The sequence below is a fragment of the Anguilla rostrata genome, chromosome 9 (assembly GCF_018555375.3).
Source record: "Anguilla rostrata isolate EN2019 chromosome 9, ASM1855537v3, whole genome shotgun sequence".
NCBI classification, from domain to species: Eukaryota; Metazoa; Chordata; class Actinopteri; order Anguilliformes; family Anguillidae; genus Anguilla; species Anguilla rostrata.
Genome location: NC_057941.1, coordinates 34,403,755 through 34,423,384, shown reverse-complemented (window position 1 = coordinate 34,423,384; position 19,630 = coordinate 34,403,755). Strand labels below are relative to the sequence as shown.

The window sequence follows — 19,630 nt, the reverse complement described above, 5'->3', positions numbered from 1 at the left end:
AGCTGGAACTTGTATGCAACATGTATAAATAACTGACACTGAATGTAGTTGAACAATTTTTAAAGAAATGCATTTTTGAGTGTCTTATAAATACAAAGTGCACTGAAAGTAATCTGTATTATTAATTTTATTTGTGGGATTCATTTTTTTACTTCACAGTTGTTGCTCTCTTTTTAGAACAAAAAAAGATATTTATTTGTGTTACATCACGGTTGACTTCTGGTTTTTAACTTAATGTGCAGGTACATGTTACAGACTGTCTTAATCATGTTTGAATAACCCTCCAACAATGGTGTGCCTGAGTGTTACTGCCACTCTGTTCCTCTGCATTGCAGACACTCTCCACCTGTTGGCTCAACCAGGGCTTGCCAACCACAGGAATGTTTGGAATGGCACTTTGCTGGACATTCTTGTGGTTACTGGGACTGGGTGGGGTGGGGGTGGGGGGGCTCTTGAGTGGGGGTTAGTCTGGGGCCCTCTGAAAACACCTGCCCTCTGTTGAACACTTTAAGGCATTTGTGAGAGTATGCATTGCTGGTTTAGTGGCTGTCTGCTCTGCACACTATGGCTAATTACATTTAATTTAGCTATGTTTTAAATAGACAGTAGGCTTTAATTTTTATTTTAATCAAGTCCCTCTAATCATTTGAAAGCGTACGCTCAAAGTTAAATAATACAAGATAAATTACAAAAATGGAATGATCCCTTTATTACAATTCGCCATTGTTATCAAACCGTGGACAGATCAGAGTTGAGAACGAACCCTCGCATATCCTCACTGTCTTTGTGCTCGCGCTCCATTCGATAAAATCAAAAACAGGAAATTATATATATTTTATTTTGTCAGGGATTAGAAATAAGCATGCATGTAAATACTAAATAGTCACGAAACGAGCAAGTAGAAAAACACATTTAGACTGACATCTAGTGGGCATAATGAAACTCAAAAATAATTTAATGATAGATTTGAAATGATGGTAATCAATGATGTTTGTGAGATCTTGCAGCAGACAACACGCACATGATCTATAAAAAAAGCACAAATTCCGTGCGTTATTGTTTAAACTGCAATATGACTAAAGTTTAAAAAGAGAAGGTCATGCTTAAGTAGGCTTGAAGTTGCACTTAACTCGTGTAATATGGGGTGTTATTGTCTCCAAAATAAATAAATAAATAAATAAATGCAACTGATCCACAAATAAATGCAGCCTATCCACAAATGAATGTAGCCAATCCACAAATAAATGTAGCTGGTTCAGATTTGTGCATCGCCTGTCACTTGCATTTATTTGTGGCTTTTTGAGATTATCTTAGTGAGAAAAACTAATCTTTTTTTCTTTTTTTTCCTTTTTCTTTTTGCAAATAGTGCCAAAAGGTACTGTCTCAAAAATCCACAAAATCCTTGTGGGTCAGCTGCATTTATTTGTGCGTCAGTTACATTATATTTGTGGATTAGTTATATTTTATTTGTGGATCACTTGTATTTATTTGCGAATCTGCTGTATTTATTTATGCATCAGTTACATCTATTTGTACATATAACATATTATTGCAGAGAATTACGGGAAATAATGTAATAATGAAGGCCAAGCTACCCTATTAATATTTGTCCTGCTATAAAAATCACTATCCAACTACCCTTTAAGAACACTATCCCTTTAAAAATTAACGTGCTGCCAGTCCATAGTACAGTAAACACTGTATTCAACCTTTTGTTGTAAGATTGCACGGTTGCCAGAATAGTTCGTTATCTTTAGCTAGCAATATTTATCAACTACATCAAGTCATATTGAAGCAAAATGCCTGGGTTTCCGTATGGGGACTTTCAGGTAAGAACATATTTCTAAATAAGCGTGCTTAACGATTATCGTACTGAGGAAAGCGAAAGCATCATGACACAGCTAGCAAGACTCTTAATTAAGTTAGCGTAGCATCTGATTTCCTAGTGTATTTAGCTTGTGTACCTAAATACTAAAAGGAATTTGATAGTGGGGATTGCTTCAGAAAGTACACCTAGCAAAGTGCCGGCAAATACACATACTAGCCTAGCTCATAAATTAGCTAGGCAGCTCATTTGAAGATAAGAGACGTTCAAAGCGGAAACTGATAACATTGCCTAAACTGTCTGAATTACAGAAAATGATATATGATACAATGCTAGCTAGTTAAGTTGTGAAACGATGGCTGTATAACTAAAAGGAACAATTAGCTAGCGGTCTCGTTTTGTAGGTAATGTAGGGAATTGGCGTGAGAATAATCTATCGGTAGCCAGCTATGTTAGCGAGTTAGCGGTCTGCTGTGCACATCAACCAAACGTGCTCTGTGACACAGACAGTTACAGGAAACAGCTGATGTAGGAAGGTAACCTGAAGTCAGCTGCGCAACAGAAACAATACCGTCCATGATCGCCCAGGGATTTAAAAAACATTAGCAAGCCAGCTACTTAGAAATGAGCATGAGGGACGCGGAACTGAAGATACATTTCACACCCGGACACGTAGAGCTAGTGCAGGTAGGAGTGATTAGATGGAATCAAACACGGCATCTTACTTTCGGTTACTGATATGTATTTAGAAGGAAATATATTTTAATCCATATCGGCTGTTTACTAGCTAACAGCAAACTGTTCTCATATCTTTTTCCACTTTTAAAATGTGAGAACAGTTCCGGTGGTCCTTTATGCAAAGGTAATTTTCATTTCTTTAATTAACCATGTTAAACGATTGAACGCGATTCCGTAGGAGTGCTGAGAGAAACGAATGTACCATTAATACGTTGTTAGCGAGACAAGTGACACCTGAAACGCACCAGAGATAACGGATAACCTGGGTTACCAGTGCAGTTTAATCCACAACATCATAAAATCTACGTATGCGCTTTGCAAATTTAGTGGGAAAATAAAGCCATTCGTAGTCCCCCTCTCCTTATGGTGTTTTACGCAGTAAACGCCCTATGAACAGAGGTGACCACTGGGTTTGGGGCACGTTTTATGCTTCCTGTTTAAATCGCATCCACCACAACCCCCTAGCTCCGATGCTACATTTCTCCCAGATTTATCCACACAAATGCATTGTTTTGTATAAATTATAAGAGAGAGAGGTCTATTTTCATAGATATAATACGCGGAAGTAAACAAATTTCTTGTCAACACAAGCACTAGCGCCCCCCAGTTGAACAGACGTAATTCAAATTCTAACCGAAAATAAATTTATAGTGGGCACGACTGCAGTTCTTGACATTTTTTAGTGATGTACATCTTTCCGTCATATTCGTGAACATGCACACGCTTTAATAAAAAAAAAATAAATTGAATAATTCTTTTGATTTGTGTCTGTTGTAGTCTAGCTTTTAAAGTACGTTTTCAGTTTTAAATGCATATATTGTGTCTTCAAAATACAATATGCTGTATTTATAGCAATAATTCATATAAATGACCTGGAGTTTGAATTAATAATTAAAAGTTTATATTGCCATATAAATGCACACATCTTTTGTAATCCAAAGCAGATTTTTCTGTCAAAATAAAGTTGTCCATCAGCTAATTCACAAATGTTCTCCGGCCTCTCTGTCTCTTTTGCAGGAGAGCATTGACACTCCGTTTAAGCGCGTGCTGGTGACTGGTGCCACGGGTCTCCTCGGGCGCGCGGTCTATAGAGAGTTCCAGAACAATGACTGGCAAACCCTGGGCTGTGGCTACAGCCGGGCACGGCCCCGATTCCTCAAATGCAATTTGATGGACGAAGATGCTGTGCGTGGGATTATACAAGATTTCCAGGTAACGCCCTGTTATTTACCTCGTAGTTTTGCTTAATAATGAATAATGAATAATAATAATAATAATAATAATAATAATAGCAACAACAATAGCAATAATAATGAGAGGTTATGGTAATGAAGAAGATGACGACGGTGGTAAATAAGTTATAATTAAAATAACAGTAAATGTACTACTAATTATAATTATTGTTATTATTCATTGCTGGTATTGTTGATGGTGATGATGATACTATGACTATGATACTATGACTATTAATGTCTATAATAATAGTTAATAATAATAATAATAATAGTAGTAGTAGTTTTGAAACAGTTTTTGGTGTAATTGTTGCTGTACTTTGTCTGTAACCTGTCTCGTAGCCCCATGTGATTGTACACTGCGCGGCGGAGCGGAGGCCGGATGTTGTGGAGAGGCACACGGAGGCCGCCATGAACCTCAACATCCACGCGTCCGCCACGCTGGCGAAGGAGGCAGGTCCGTCACGGCGTCTCCCGCGCACGCGCGCGTCTCACGCGTTTCACGTACGGAGGGGGCGTTTCTCATTCACAACGGGCCATATCATTCTTACAGAGCCATGAGCTGGTTTTTGGAAACCAGGGAAGGTGTATTTCATTTATTTAAGTCTGCAGGTGAAGGTGGACCTCATAGTTAGCGCATACTGTTTGTCAGCTTTTTGGTGTAATTGTGTACACGGTGTGCCGATGTGCTGTCAGTCCTTCTTATGGTTCTCATCAGGCCTTACCCTGCTGCTTGCTTCGCAGTAACTGTGTCGTTTTCACTTCGTAGCGGGGATTTTCCTCATCTACATCAGCACGGACTACGTGTTCGACGGACGCAACCCGCCCTACGGGGAGAACGACGCTCCGAGCCCACTGAACATGTACGGGAAGTCCAAGCTGGAGGGAGAGAGAGAGGTTCTGAGGCACAACCCGAGTAAGTGTGCTTCTGGGCACCCTCGCTCTCTGTGATAACTGTCACTACCATCATCCTCATCTTCATCACCAACAGAACCCGCTCTGACTTTCACAGACAAGCTGTTGCCTGTCTGACATTCCAAATGGAAGTTTCTTGGGCTGCACATTTGTCTTCCCTAAAAAGAAGGAAAAAAAAAATATGGCCCTATACACCAAAAATGCTCATCGTCATCGCTGTCAACATGCAGAACAGTTTCTTTGAATTACGGAAATAAATACACCATTAGAATTCAAATGAATAGAAATAAGCTCTCTGTCTCTCTCTTTCTTTCTCTCCCTCCCTCCTCCTCTCCCCTCACTTTCTCTTTCGATCTCCCCTCTCACTCTTCACCATCTCTGTCCCCCTCCCTCTCTCTTCTCCTCCCTCCCCCTCCCTCTCTCTCCCCCCTCCCTCTCTCTTCTCCTCCCTCCCCCTCCCCCTCCCTCTCTCACCTCTCCTCCCTCCTCTCCTCTCCCCCCTCCCCCCCAGGTGCAGCAGTGCTGCGCGTGCCCATCCTGTACGGGGAGGTGGAGCGGGTGGATGAGAGTGCGGTGACGGTTCTGTGGGACCGCGTGCAGGAGGGGGCGGAGAGCTGCACCGTGGACCACTGCCAGCAGCGCTTCCCCACCTACACCGGCGACGCGGCGCGCGTCTGCCGCCTCATGGCCGAGAGGAGGCTGCAGGTGAGGGGTGGGGGGAGGGGCCACGGGGAACCCGCGGCTAAAACACCCAGGGGTGTCTAACTCTAACCCCTGAGGCCTGGAGAGCTGCACTGTCTGCAGGCCTTTTCCCTCTCAGTCAGCTGGTAATGTGGGCCTTCAGATACACTGTCTAAAGTCTGTGGATTAAGTTAATCACATGGCCCTTAATCGCATGGTGCTGGAACACACTAAAAACCAGCTAGTACAGCGCATAGCACATACATGCATTATGCAACCTGCTTATTCCTGGTCAGGGTCACAGTGTCACGGGGTGGGGGCTGCCTATCCCAGCATGCATTTGCGAGAGGCAGGAATACACCCTGGACAGGTCGCCAATCCATTGCAGGGCAAACACACCATTCACTGACACACACACATGGACTACAGGCAGTGTATGTCCTCCAGTTAACCGACCCTGCATGTCCTGGGACTGTGGGAGGAGCCCGGAGTACCCAGTGCTACCTGCTGTGCCACCGTGCCGCCAACTCAGCATTTTTATGTGTGACAGGGCAGCTCGGGTCTTGTAATAGCTAGCTGTACGAAATGGGGGAGACGTCCAGGGACTATGGCGCTATCTCACCATCTGCACGTCTGTCCTCACGTCCGTCCGTGCGTCTGTCCTCCTGCCAGGACCCGTCGTTGCGGGGGATCTTCCACTATTCTGGGAAGGAGCAGATGACCAAGTACGAGATGGCGTGCGCCATCGCCGATGCCTTCAGCTTACCCAGCAGCCACCTCATACCGGTGAGACTCACTAGATCTGCTCATTCAAGCACAGTGATGATGGATGACAAAATCAGGCTTCAAAGCCGGATAGTGCTATCTATGAGTGAACCAGGCTTCAAGGTCAGATAATGCTATCTATGAGTGATAATGGATTCCCTGACCAGGTTTCAAAGCCGGATAGTGCTATCTATGAGTGAACCAGGCTTCAAGGTCAGATAATGCTATCTATGAGTGATAATGGATTCCCTGACCAGGTTTCAAAGCCATATAGTGCTGTCTAAGAGTGATGATCGATTTCCACATCAGGCTTCAAAGCCATATAATGCTATCTATGATTGATGATGGATTCCCAAATTAGGCTTCTGAGCTAGATAATGCTAGATAAGACTTTAAAGCCATATGGTGCTATCTATGAGTGATAATGGATTTCCACATCAGGTATTGGGTTTCAAAGCCAGATAATGCTATCGCTGTAATAAGGTAACTGAGCAGGCTGATGTACATCTTGATGATAGTGATTACTTTGAATATGAGCGTATAAGTTTCTTAAACAATGAAAAAAACATGTTTTAAATCATTTTCGTGTGAGCCCATGAGGACAGGGATTTCCAGAAGCATTCCCAGAGGCCCAGTTTTCCCAGGGAAAAGTTAATGTTATTCAGCGATGTCTTTTTGCCAAGGAATTTACCTTGTTAAACCTCTCCTCCCCCCTCTCCTCCATCTTCCTCTCCCTTTTCCCCCTTTCCCTCCCCTCACCTCATTCTATATCTCCGCCCCCCCCCCCCCCCATAGCTGACGGAGCAGCCGGCGGGGGCGGGGGCGCAGAGACCCCAGAATGCTCAGCTGGAGTGCTCGCGGCTGGAGTCGCTGGGTTTGGGCGTAGAGCCCACGCCCTTCAGGACGGCCATACGCGACAGCCTCTGGCCCTTCCTGTACGACAAGCGCTGGCGGCAGACCGTGTTCCACTGAGGGGCCCGGGGGCCAGGGGCCTGTCTGTGTGCCGGGAGGGGGGGTGTGGTTGGTGCCACCCATTTACAGCGTCATATTCCACCCCACCCCCCCCCCCCCCCCCCCCCCAAGAATATTACTGTGGCTCCTTTTTGAATTTACTCTAATGCGATTGTAAGTGAATTGAACCACGGCTCGCTGTCTCTCTGACCGTCTCTGCTCTCTGCTTTGTGAGCTCACTCCTAGGTTTTCCTGCTGGCTGCAACATTTCAGAATAAATAATGGCACGTATTGCGTGGGGTCCAGGGTTGGTTTCTCTCTGGTATTAACATTCCCCCAACTGCAGGCTCAGTACTCTCCTGATAGCTCCTGCCAACGACCCCAGTTTTCTTTATTTTGATTGTTTTTTTTTTCATTTAAAGTAGTTTTTTATTTGAAAGCAGTTAGCTGAAACACTTTGGGTCCATTTTATTTTTTTTTCCTGACAGATCCTGAAGTTTTAGACTTTTGGATTTCAGTATAAATACGTTTTAAACTGAATACGTACTTGCTCTGCATCTATAGCACACTTTCAGGTTATACGAAAACACAAAAAAGAGCACAAATGGAGTTCTCACACTTTTTCTAGAGCAGGGTGTCCAGTCATATTCCAAAGGGCCAGTGTGGGTACAGGTTTTTTTGGCCTGGCACATTGACACCTGATTCAATTAATTAACTCATTCCGGCCTTCAATCAAGACCATGACAAATAAAATCAGATGTCTTGGGCTGGGCTGAAACAAAAACCTGCGTCTGCAACAGCCGTTTTCATTGGACACACCTGCTCTAGGTAAATGGCAATGAATTTGTACTGACGGCTAAACGTGTCGACGAAATGTTTTGGACACGTGCCGTTGGTTTGCGTGATGACCTAAAGGTGTGCATTTTTTCAGAGCCTACAGTAGTTTATCGCTAGAGGGCAGCAAAACACTAAAGGTGAAGTGCTGTCTTCAAATTGAAATTTAAATAGGTCTGACCGTGAAGAACATTAATTTGCACTGTCAGTTTTGTTTTCTGTGAACTGTTGCTGTATGGGAGTGTTGTAGATTCTTCTGATGCTTTGAGATGTTCAAAAAATCTTTTATGGTATTTGTCAGAAGAGTCCTTGGTATACATTCAATAAACTATAAGGGAAAACAGTATGGTGTTTCTCTTTGTGTGATATGCCCTGTGATTGAGCAAAAGGGTAAATGTATGTAGTGCAAACTCATGTGGTAGTATTGAATGCATCCTTATAATTTGGAAAGTGAAGAGATTTTATGCGGGGCCCCCTGTAAATAAAATATTTGTAGAAATATTTTTTCATCATTTTGTGTAAATTTATGAGCATAGAAAATATCCTGCTGTAATCGTGACAGAATAATAAATAATTGAAATGGCCCCAGGACAATTTGTTCATGTCAAAACCACTGGTTTACATGCTGTTCAGTTCTCCCGTTTCATTGCATCCTGATTAAGGTAGACGGAAAGGTCATTTTGTGGAAATAACGGTAACAGCGGTCAGAGATTCTCTGGTGTTCATTTCCCGTCACAGTAAACGTCTACGTCATCCCCCATGCCTCTGTTCTTTACGGTGCTTACGTAAGAGAGCTCGAGGAGGGGAGGGGATTGTAGCTTAATTTTTCCTGGAATTGTGAATTAGCCTCTGCGGTCTCTCACGACCAAATCCACTGTTCAAAAGAAAGGAGAGAGCGGTGGTGTAAACCAGTTGATGGATCGATATGTTAAAGTAAGCAAATATTATAAAGACAATTAATTGGAGAAGGTCCTCAAAGTGTCAGCTAAGTGGATACAACTTCAACACAAAGAAGCCATTCCATCCAAGGTAAATCTCATGATGCATTTTTTTTGTTGCGAATTAAGCATTTTTGTTTACGTTTTCTCGTTTTCACTTTGTGTTGATAGAAAGTATTAATATATGGTCGATGCATTATACTACTTTACTTGGCTAATATGCATACGGGACGCCAGGTTGATACGCATGGGCAAAGAGATGTCTGATTAAAATATTCTTATCTTGCTTGGCCATATAAGCGAATAGTACGAACTATCTTCTACTTTTTCTCTTGATTCGTTTCATTCCGGAAGGTCCGTCGGTGGTTGTCATCAAAGAGACTGCCTGCGATTTTCCAATTATTATTATTTTTTCTATCGTCCGAACCAAGATAATTACGCTAATTCTATTGTCCTTGTCCGTTATGGTTCTCTCTTTAAACCTCCTGGTTTTTACGGACAAAATATCCCTGGTAATTAAAGTGTTAACAACATTCAGTTTGAAGCCTACGTCTGTTTGGGGGTGCTGGAAGTAGCAGTGTGAAGCTAGCGACAGTAAGGACTTTCGCGTGGGTCTGAAAATTTCAAAATAAAAGTACGACGATAAACCACTGTTACGTTCAACAAAATGAAATTAATTAAGGACAAATCGGACTGCAGTTGTCCTAAAATATGAACTATTCGTTTTCTATTTGTACAATATTAAAACAACTTCGATTTTAAACACAGACATTATAAAACTATTCACAACACTAATATTAATTACAAACAAATCTGTCTTCATTCTATTTTTTCCCCTACATTTTTAACAATGACAATGCAAAAAATTTAAAAGGAGAATTGAAGATAAAATATACCCATTACTTTTAATTATTATTACAATATCTAATACAACATTACATCAGTACATGAGTTTAACTGAATGGTAAGGGAAAAATTTGAGTAATTTAAAATGCATTACTTCAACATTCTGTGCTACCTTGTAACATCAACTATGTGCTGCTGCCTTCCCTGGACATGTTGTCTCAATGATATGGGGGTGTTTTGAATACCTTGGACCCTCCACTCTTCAGATATGGTGTCACTTATATCAAATAAGCGTCATAGAAAATGTGGCTGGGGTTTGGAATTTTGCTCAATGAAATTTTATTCAATTAAGTTCAAATTGCTTTCTGATACAACAGTTTGTAAAACAGTTTGCCAACAGTTTAAGCGTACCATATCCAAACTGAATAAAGTCAATTTGTGTCAGTCTTCATCAAGTGCCTTTGAGAACCCAATGCAATACAGGAATGCACTTACCATCATAAATAATTTTGTAAGCCAAAATTTAACATCACCTTTTCTTGCAAATGATTTACTGTATTTACATATCCTGTATTCTTTTGAATGCAGCAAATGTAATAATAGTTTAATGCATAGCCAAAATGAAAAAATGACTGTACTTACACCAAGTGGAAGTTCTAAAAAAGCTGTTGAAAAATCAATACTGTGTCATGATTCAGTTCCTAAAAAACGTGCCTGTACAATTTGTAGACATGAAGGCAACCTTGAATTGAAAAGGGTGCATAAAACGCATTTACCAAAAACTATGCTTGTGCTTGCAAAATGGTCTGAAAATGAAATTGATGAACTATTGACCATGTCCTCAATTTATAACCAAAAATTATATGAAGTTCGAAATATTATGTATTTTGCAAGCCAAAAGCCCTTCGTAACTTGGTGCAAATTGAAAAATGGAAAGTGGTATAATAAAACTATAATAAACAATGATTTAAGTACATTAAAAAAGATAAATTCAGACTTATCTGATTTATTTCTTGCAGCATATGAGGTAGAATCATGTGAAAAGCTACATGATATCCAAATTTTCTAGATAAGTCACACATGCACTGACCAATGTCACAATGAATTTCCTTTTAAAATTAATGAATTGCCACAAAATCCAGGTAGGGATAATACATCACCAGCGGATCTAGATTTAATTAAAAGTGGAAGATGGTTAAGTGACCAAATAATCGATTCATACTTGGACCTCCTGAAAAAAAACTTAAAAGAAAATTATGTATTCATGGTCGCTTCAACCTTTGTCAGTCAGAATTTGAATTGTTTATTTTGGGAAAATATAGAGGTTCTCCCAAACATTTTCAAAAGTCAAAGAAACTGGTGGTGCTTTGAAAACATTATAATTCCTTTAAATATCAAATCAACTCATTGGGCTGTGATAATCATTGAAATGCTAAACATAAAAGACAAAGAAAATAATATTACCCTAAAAGTGAAAATTCTTGATTCATTAAAAACATATGAAACTGATATAATTACTGTGCTTTTCTCTCTTCAAAAGTATTTGGTTTTAGAATATTTGGCATTATTTGGCACAGTTGTGAAATTATCACTAAATTTTGAATTCTCCCACAACTGCCCACATTTTCACAAGCAACTAGATGCAAGTAGCTGTGGATTGTATGTGTGTTTTTTTACAAAAATGTTTTTGTTTGGTAGGAATATTAATACATTTTTCAACACAGATATGGGGACATATCTGCACTATGAATTAAGTCAACAAGTTTTGCTTTTGTAAGTCACACAAAAAATGTCAAATGTCAAAAATTCTGTTTATTGTTTATAGTTACTGCTTAATGTGAAGGCCAGTTGTACTTCACATCCTGTTACAAGCCCAGGTGTCCAATACTGGCTGTTTCCTGCTATGAAATGTATCATGACCAATGACTATAGCCGCGTTTCCACCGCAGGAACTATACCCCGGAACTAGGAACCTTTTGAGGAACTCAGTGCGTTTCCACCGCAGGAACTAGGGTCTAAATTTAGTTCTGGGGGCTTTGTTTTACCCCCCAAAACGTTCCTGGTCGGGGGGTAGTACTTTCCGAAAGTACAGGAACCTTTTGGGTGGAGCTTGCAGCGCTGAACATTTCTGATTGGTCGAGTACTCGTAGCATTTGTGTTGTATTTATTTTCCGCCATTACCCGCCATGTTTGAAAATATGCAGCGGCAAACCAATTTATTTTCATAATAACTTCAAATCAAACTTGTATGTTATGCGGCGCAGTAGCCTACTTTTGGTTATAGCCTGTCAACGTCTTGGAATTATAACGTGTGCTCTTCTGTTCTTTTCTTGCTTTAGTATTCGTTTTATAAAATGCTAAGCATTCGTGCTGGGACAGCATATTACGTAGGCTACCAAAACATTCAAATGGATTAATTCGGTTGCTGAATATTTTCTTCCGGATTTTCTTTGTTAGCCCGTTGTAATTGACTCAAAACGTTTGATACAGTTATGTGAGGTATGCGGTAGTTCTGCATAATTAACATTGGTGATACAGTACAAGCAAACTGGAAATCACCTTCCGCACTTTTTATCCGGGTAAAATAACAGGTTAATTCTAGTAATCTTCCCTTTAGCTTTTTCAGACTGCCGTAATTTTACTCAATTTTACTGCCATTTTTCAATTCCACGAAAAGACCAGGAAGACTATGGACTCATTTATGGTGCATGGTTCGCATCTGGAGGGCACACTTCGCTGCTCGGCTAGCAGTAACTTCGAAGGAAAGCAAACGGTGGCTGTACCACTACTAATTTACATTTTCACGCAAGTCCGAGTTTTCGTTCTATTCTTGTCATTTTGCGATTAGCCTATATGGAATTGACGACGAGAAAGTAATAAAACAGCAAATTGTTTACAACGTGTGCATGTTTTCTGCTGTTAAATAATGTGTTTGAGAGGATATATGAAAATCAATAAATACAAAAGTAACCATATATAGTCATTGTTGGTAACCCGTTGTATATAAGTGGAATAAACCCCTCCGGGCTGTCCCGGTTATTAGAAAATAATGTAGGCTACTTCGGTGGTAGTATGGGGTTACAGAAGAAATCATATGACAGATGGACCGACGTCAGTGGGCTAATTTGCCTAATCTTCGCGGTACTTTAGACCCCGGTGGAAAGGCAGACAACCATTGGCTGAAGGAACCTTTTAGTTCCTGGTAAAGTAGTTCCTGGGACTGAAAGTTCCGGGTAATTTTGGTGGAAACGCGGCTTATGTGTGTCATATTCTGAGTTCTTAAAGAGATTTTAATGCATTCAAGACTGTTTGACTTGTATGCGCACTCGTTAAAAACTGTATGTATTCAACAGTACTAGCAGAGGATAAGAATACACAATTTGCTGAGAAATTGCATGTTCAAACCCCAGCCACATTTTCTATGACGCTTATTTGATATAAGTGACACCATATCTGAAGAGTGGAGGGTCCAAGGTTTTCAAAACACCCCCATATCATTGAGACAACATGTCCAGGGGAGACAGCAGCGCATGTTACCTGTTATAGTATCAGAAAGCAATTTGAACTTAATTGAATGAAATTTGCCTATGTACTGCATGTTCAAACCCCAGCCACATTTTCTATGACGCTTATTTGATATAAGTGACACCATATCTGAAGAGTGGAGGGTCCAAGGTTTTCAAAACACCCCCATTTCATTGAGACAACATGTCCAGGGGAGGCAGCAGCGCATGTTATCTGTTATAGTATCAGAAAGCAATTTGAACTTAATTGAATGAAATTTGCCTATGTACTGCATGTTCAAACCCCAGCCACATTTTCTATGACGCTTATTTGATATAAGTGACACCATATCTGAAGAGTGGAGGGTCCAAGGTATTCAAAACATCCCCGTATCATTGAGACAACATGTCCAGGGGAGGCAGCAGCGCATGTTATCTGTTATAGTATCAGAAAGCAATTTGAACTTAATTGAATGAAATTTGCCTATGTACTGCATGTTCAAACCCCAGCCACATTTTCTATGACGCTTATTTGATATAAGTGACACCATATCTGAAGAGTGGAGGGTCCAAGGTATTCAAAACATCCCCGTATCATTGAGACAACATGTCCAGGGGAGGTAGCAGAGCCTGATGTACACAATCCATTGACCTGTACTAGCAGTAGAGAGGAATACACTGTTTAGTTGAACCACAACATTTTCTATCAAATTTTCTATCATGTTTATTTGATATCTTTGTCATCATATCAATTTAGTGAAGGGCTGTATGCATATTTAGACTTTCTGCACTTCCAAGAATCAACATGGCAGAAATATAAAGAAACCTTTATAAAAATGCACTGACTTTTTAATTGGCATTATAATTATAACGGAATATTTTTACATGTCAAAACGTCGCTAGTTTAGAAAATAAACTTACGCGTTAAATAAAGATACGCGTTTCTCGCTTTCGCGCAGGCAGACTTTTATTTTGAACGATTTCCGACGAATCTGCCGTCTTACTGTCGCTCACTGTCGCTCATTTCACGGAACTGCTGGAAGCTATTCTCAAACGGCCTGTGTGTTTTCCGAAATCTCCGTCTTCCTTAACTCCGTAGCCATCGTGTTTTTTTTTGTTCAACATTTTTGACATCACGTCTGCTATATAGCCCATATTTGCGGCTTTATCTATGTTTACGTTTTCTGTCCCTCCACACTTCTTTAGTGTCATTTTATTTACTGAAGAGAATATATTGGCCTAGTGGCATGATATGGAAATAAAAATGCATACTTTAGGGTCAGGATCATTTCATTCCGCAAAAATGTGCGCAATGTGAGTCTTCTGTGGTAGTATGGAAACTTGACGTTCCTGGCCCTATTTTTTTTATTTATTTTGTTTTTGCCTAAACAACAAGCAATTTTTCCTGCCCATTATCCCCAATAAAAGCATACTGAATATTTTAGAATAGAATAGCATACCAGAGGGAAGCAGCTGAAAAAGGTTGATGGGGTGGCTGAGAATGGTTAGACAGACATTTTTGGCACACTTTATGGTGCACTGAATGTGTAGAAACTCAGCCGAGGGGAGGTTTGGGCAGCTCAACGTCTGGAGTGAGAATAAATGCAAGTTAACCACAAAGATGAATTGGGCTTGAAAGACACTGGATTGATGCAAAGATCTGAATTTTTTGCCGCGGTTTTAGCCATTTAGCTGGCAAGCTAATGATCCCGCCTGCATCGCCATGGAGAGCATGTCTATATCCTGAGACTGAGGTTAATATTGAACTATTATTCATAGTGCTGATACTACACAGAGTTGCCTACTTTGGTCAGCTGGGTGGAGTGTGATTTATTCTGTTAGTTGATGGGGGGCGAATGGGAGAGATTGCACTTGTGGATGGCGGGTAGGGGGTAATTGTGACCGTCAACACAATTGGGGCGGAGTGGGGCGGGCGACTTTTTGCCAGTTTGTTCATTTAGGGAGCGCTTTGTTTTTAGTTTCTTTCTTTTTATTTACACTGTGATGCATTTCAGATAGCATTTGAGATAGGTAGAGCTGGATATTCCTCACGCCAAAAGCCTGGCTGTTTGTAACTCTGCTGTATGTAGTGTATAGTAATACATACTGCTTTGTTTTGGAGCCCATGGTGTTCAGGGTGAGGGCAGGGTGAACGTGAGCTCTGTGAGCTCTGTGCTGGTAATTGGGCACAGTTTCACTGCTGACCCAACATGGCTTGCTTAACCTGAACAGCCCCAGTAAGATCTCAACTTGCATGAATAGGTAATGTACAATATTCAGACTGTGCATTTTGATTTGATTTATTTATTTGATTTATTTATTTGCACTCATCATATGGTAAATGGACTGCATTTATTTATATAATACAATTGATGCCTCTCATTCGCCAGAGCAATTAGGGGTTAGGGGTTAGGTGTCTTGCTCAAGGACACTTCGACATGCCCAGGGCGGGGTTTGAACCGGCAACCCTCCGACTGCCAGTCAATCGGTCGCCCTTCATATAAAAATGACAAAATAGAACAAGTACACTTACTTAAAACGGTACAAAGAGGGCTATTGTAAAAAGTGAGATGCTAAAATGAGAAACAACTTGTAGAGTATTGAGTGCAAGGATTACCCATTAAGCCAGCAATAGCATGATTCCATAAGAGCAACTGCAAAAAACAAACAAACAACAAAAAAAAAACATGACGTGAAGCTGTCTCGAATTTAGAGACCAATTCCCCTGATGTCTTCAGTCGTATGGGAGTCCCATGACATGAATTAGGCTTCCTGTTTTTACTTGCAGGCATTCTTTGCTTTTTCTGTCTTTAAGTGTTGCTAAATATTTTAGAGAGTGGTTTGTGTTTCCCAGGTTTGGTCACTGCTTGCAGGAGGAGGAGGGTGGGAGTGGAGCAGGAGGGGGCGGAGGGGGCAGAGGGGGTGGAGAGGGGGAGGAAGAGGAGGAGGAGGGGGTGGAGAAGGAAACATGAATTAGGCAAACAGGCGTGTTGGCCTGATACAAGTCACGATGCTCCTGAACAAAGTCCCCTGTTCACCCCCTGGGCTAATCGCTAATGGCTCTGCATTTGACTGTTTGAGACCAAATGCAGTATGCGTGGGCTGAAGACTGCTCGCAGGTCCCTGAAAGTTCTGACAGAGCTTGGATTTCGCTGAGAGTCTAGGAACGAGCTCGACTTCCCTTTGCTCCAGTCATTTTACAATGATGTTGCAAGGCAGTTCACAGAAGTCTGCTTCTTATCAGACCCTCAAAGGAAAACAGACTGTTTACTGTGCTGTGCTGTCAGCGAGTGTGATCAGACCGTGCTCAGTGCCAGAACATCCTACTGGGTCAGCATTATGTGAACTTTAGGTTCTCCATAATTACAATGCAATCATGCTTTGAATTGTTGGAAAAACTGATGTCATGGGGAACAAGTTGTTGTCTTTAGTGGTGGGGTGCTGACAAAAGATCTTGATACCTATGGGTCAGCACCCAGCCAGATACAAAGGTTAACCTGGTGTGATATGCCTACAGAGATAGTGCACGCAGGATCATTGATATATTCAGTTTTGCCATGATTGTGTCTTTATTTGATGACTTTTGCTTTTACTTTTGAAAACATCTAATTACTCATTTAAAATTGATGAAAAACTAAGTGAAAATAATGAATTCAATTATAAATGCAAAATAATATGTTTGAGGTCATTTTTAAAACAAAAAAACATGTATTCTCTGGAAAAAAATGCATATGTTCATGTGCATCTTTTTATGGTCATAGGCACCCATGCTACTAGAGACAATTTTTGGCTGATCCGAAATGATCGAAGATGAACCCATGTCCTAACCTTTCTTTAATTTTATTTTTGCCCCTGCCCAGGAAACTGCCTGTGGCCCCTAGATGGATTTTGAGCAGCCCCCTCCATATCCGGGCCCTGGCCCCTCTGCCCCGGGATATCCGGCTCCGGGGTACCCCACCCAAGGACCACCTCCTCCGGGGTACCCCGCCCAAGGACCACCTCCTCCGGGGTACCCCGCCCAAGGACCACCTCCTCCGGGGTACCCCGCCCAAGGACCACTTCCTCCGGGGTACCCCACCCAAGGGTATCAATCCCTGGGAAACCCCGCCTACACAAAGCAGCCCAACCCCGCCTACCCCAACTTCCACCCGGGGGCTGGCGACCCCTACGCCCCCCAGCCGGGATACCAGGGGTACGCCGTGGCCCCCCACCCTCAGTACGGATGGCAGAATGCCCCCCCAGTGGCACCGGTGTATGCAGAATCCCCCAAAAACACAGGTGAGAGGGAGAGAGAGACAGAGGAACTGAGAAGGATGGAGGGAGGGAGGGAGGGAGGGGAGAGAGGGAGAGAAGGAGAGAGGGTGAGAGGGAGAGAGGGAGGAGGGAGGAGGGGAGGGGTGGGAGGGGAGGAGAGGAGGAGGGAGGGAGGGAGGGAGGGAGGGAGTCATCCCTCCTTTCTCTTTTCTTCAGTTGCCTTCTTCAAGAACCGAAAGGATTCATCAACAAGTCTAACAAATAATTTTGCCATTATTATGGAAGTGATGAGGAGATATTTAATGGTTGAATATATTTATAGTATATAGCTATAGTATTACTTATTTTATGATTTATGGTTGCATTTAATTATACTGCACATTCTGGAAAGGTCAGGCAACACCAAAATTAACCTTTTTTTGGGACACTTAGCACTCACACTTATTGATCAGTAAAAACAATAACAAATAATGATGGACTCATATTTTTTCGAAACCATATTTTCCTATGTGCTGTTTTCATGTCAGCTGAAGTATGTCTCTTCACTGATGATGGAAATGATGAGTGACTTTCCCACAGCAGTCCTGAGATTAGGTAAAAATCTGCTCTCTTTTAGAGGCTGTAAATCGTGTGAGAAATGGGTGCAATGTGTTTAGCCAGTTGGATCTCACTAACTGTGTGTGACTGAGCTCCACCGCCTTTGGCCCAGAATTACTACATGTTTTTCTTTGTTAATGTCACAGTAGATGCGGTCGTCTTCATCAGTGGCTCTTGTTAAATCAAGTCCACCGACCCCCAGAGTTCTAAACACCTTAAGGTCTATGTTCTGTGAATTCTAAACTCCCTGGATTTTAAGATCCCTGAATGTTTTGTTTGCTGACTTGTTCGAGCTGAGCTAGTTTATCTGTTCTGGCTTTCTTATGCCACTCTCTGGTTTGTGGTGCTTCAGGAAAGTAATAGATCTGTCTCGTTAACCTGTGATCAACACCCTTTTCATGTTGAAAGTTACTGAGTGTGAATGACGCACTCTCTTTGTGTCATAAACTGGACATTCCAATGTCGATGTGCAGTAGCAATCGCTACTGGCGATTGAAAGCAACATTCTAGAACACACTGTCATAGGATTGTGACGAAACATTCAAAAAACCTGCTCTTAAAAGGGTAAATCACAGAAAATGCTTCTCCTGTCCTGTGTGTCCCCTCTCAGTGCACTTGGTGGATGACGGAAGAAGAGGAGGTTCGGGGGAGAGCTGCTATCTCGCGGGCTGCTTGGCATTCCTGTGCTGCTGCACCCTGTTCCCACTGTGACCTCTCTGTGACCTCCTGACCTCTGACCCGCATTGGTCATCTGCAGGCCCATGATATTTAGGAATGGACAAATATTCAGTATTATATTTTTTATTTTTTTGATATTAATTTCAACCCCCCCCCTCCCCCTTGTGATGAGATGGGAATGTTGTTACAGCTAAAAAAATGTTATTTTGTTTTGGAGTCATTGTCAAATGTTGTTAGATTTAAATGTTCTTCAGCTGAGTAATTTTTAGCTAATTTCAAGTTCTGCTGGCACTGTGGGTGTACCAGGTGCTTTTAACTTGAACTCTGAATTGAATAAATTATCTGTAATATTACACTAGTTGTTTTTTTGGCAACTTTGGCATTTTTCATATTAGAGACATTAGCAGGGGTTCTCATACAATATTTGAAATCTGCTTTAATCTCTTTTTTATATTTACATTCCTACAAAAGCAAAGATGATTAAAAAAAATGATATCTTACGTAATTTTGCATGAAGATTATGGAAGAAAATAAACTTTTCAAAAGAGGCTCTTGTTGTCATGGTCTCTGTGCCTGGTCTTTTAATGTGTTGTGTACTGCATGCTGTTTAGTAGGTATTTTGTCCATGCTGTGTACTTGCAATGCTTATTTGTGTGGAGTCTTCTCATGCCTCCCAGTCTTGGGGGAGCAGAAGTGCCTTTGCAAAGAGGACTGTGACAGAAGTGGCTCTTCTTTTTGTGGGGAATGTACCCTGGTTAGAATATTGCTCTGTGTGCTGGTAATAGATTCTGAATAGAAGTGGCTTCCTGTGTGAAGAGTGGAATTGTGAGTCAGTCCAGGGAATAGAGTGGGTCTGTCTCGGCTCAGAGTGAA

General features: G+C 41.5%; 2 protein-coding genes across 6 annotated transcripts; both read left to right on the top strand.

Moving 5' to 3' along the window:
* The first annotated feature begins 1,666 nt into the window (after positions 1-1,666).
* Positions 1,667-8,285, top strand: mat2b (methionine adenosyltransferase 2 non-catalytic beta subunit methionine). Of its 3 annotated transcripts, none has more exons than XM_064351920.1 (7): positions 1,667-1,829; positions 3,581-3,775; positions 4,138-4,252; positions 4,565-4,711; positions 5,222-5,415; positions 6,064-6,177; positions 6,952-8,285. In XM_064351920.1, exons 1-7 carry the CDS (start codon positions 1,800-1,802, stop codon positions 7,126-7,128), a joined length of 972 nt encoding a protein of 323 aa, XP_064207990.1. In that variant the 5' UTR covers positions 1,667-1,799; the 3' UTR covers positions 7,129-8,285. The 3 variants fall into 3 exon arrangements, with proteins under 3 accessions (XP_064207990.1, XP_064207989.1, XP_064207991.1); XM_064351919.1 differs by lacking the exon at positions 1,667-1,829 and adding an exon at positions 2,286-2,512; XM_064351921.1 differs by lacking the exon at positions 1,667-1,829 and adding an exon at positions 2,553-2,687.
* A 431-nt stretch (positions 8,286-8,716) lies between these two features.
* On the top strand, positions 8,717-19,305 carry LOC135263643 (cysteine-rich and transmembrane domain-containing protein 1-like). 3 transcript variants are annotated; one of them, XM_064351925.1, is made up of 4 exons: positions 8,717-8,970; positions 17,089-17,227; positions 17,288-17,506; positions 18,690-19,305. In XM_064351925.1, exons 2-4 carry the CDS (start codon positions 17,110-17,112, stop codon positions 18,788-18,790), a joined length of 438 nt encoding a protein of 145 aa, XP_064207995.1. In that variant the 5' UTR covers positions 8,717-8,970; positions 17,089-17,109; the 3' UTR covers positions 18,791-19,305. The 3 variants fall into 3 exon arrangements, with proteins under 3 accessions (XP_064207995.1, XP_064207994.1, XP_064207993.1); XM_064351924.1 differs by having other exon boundaries at positions 17,089-17,257; XM_064351923.1 differs by having other exon boundaries at positions 8,721-8,970; positions 17,089-17,506.
* The last annotated feature ends 325 nt before the right edge of the window (positions 19,306-19,630 follow it).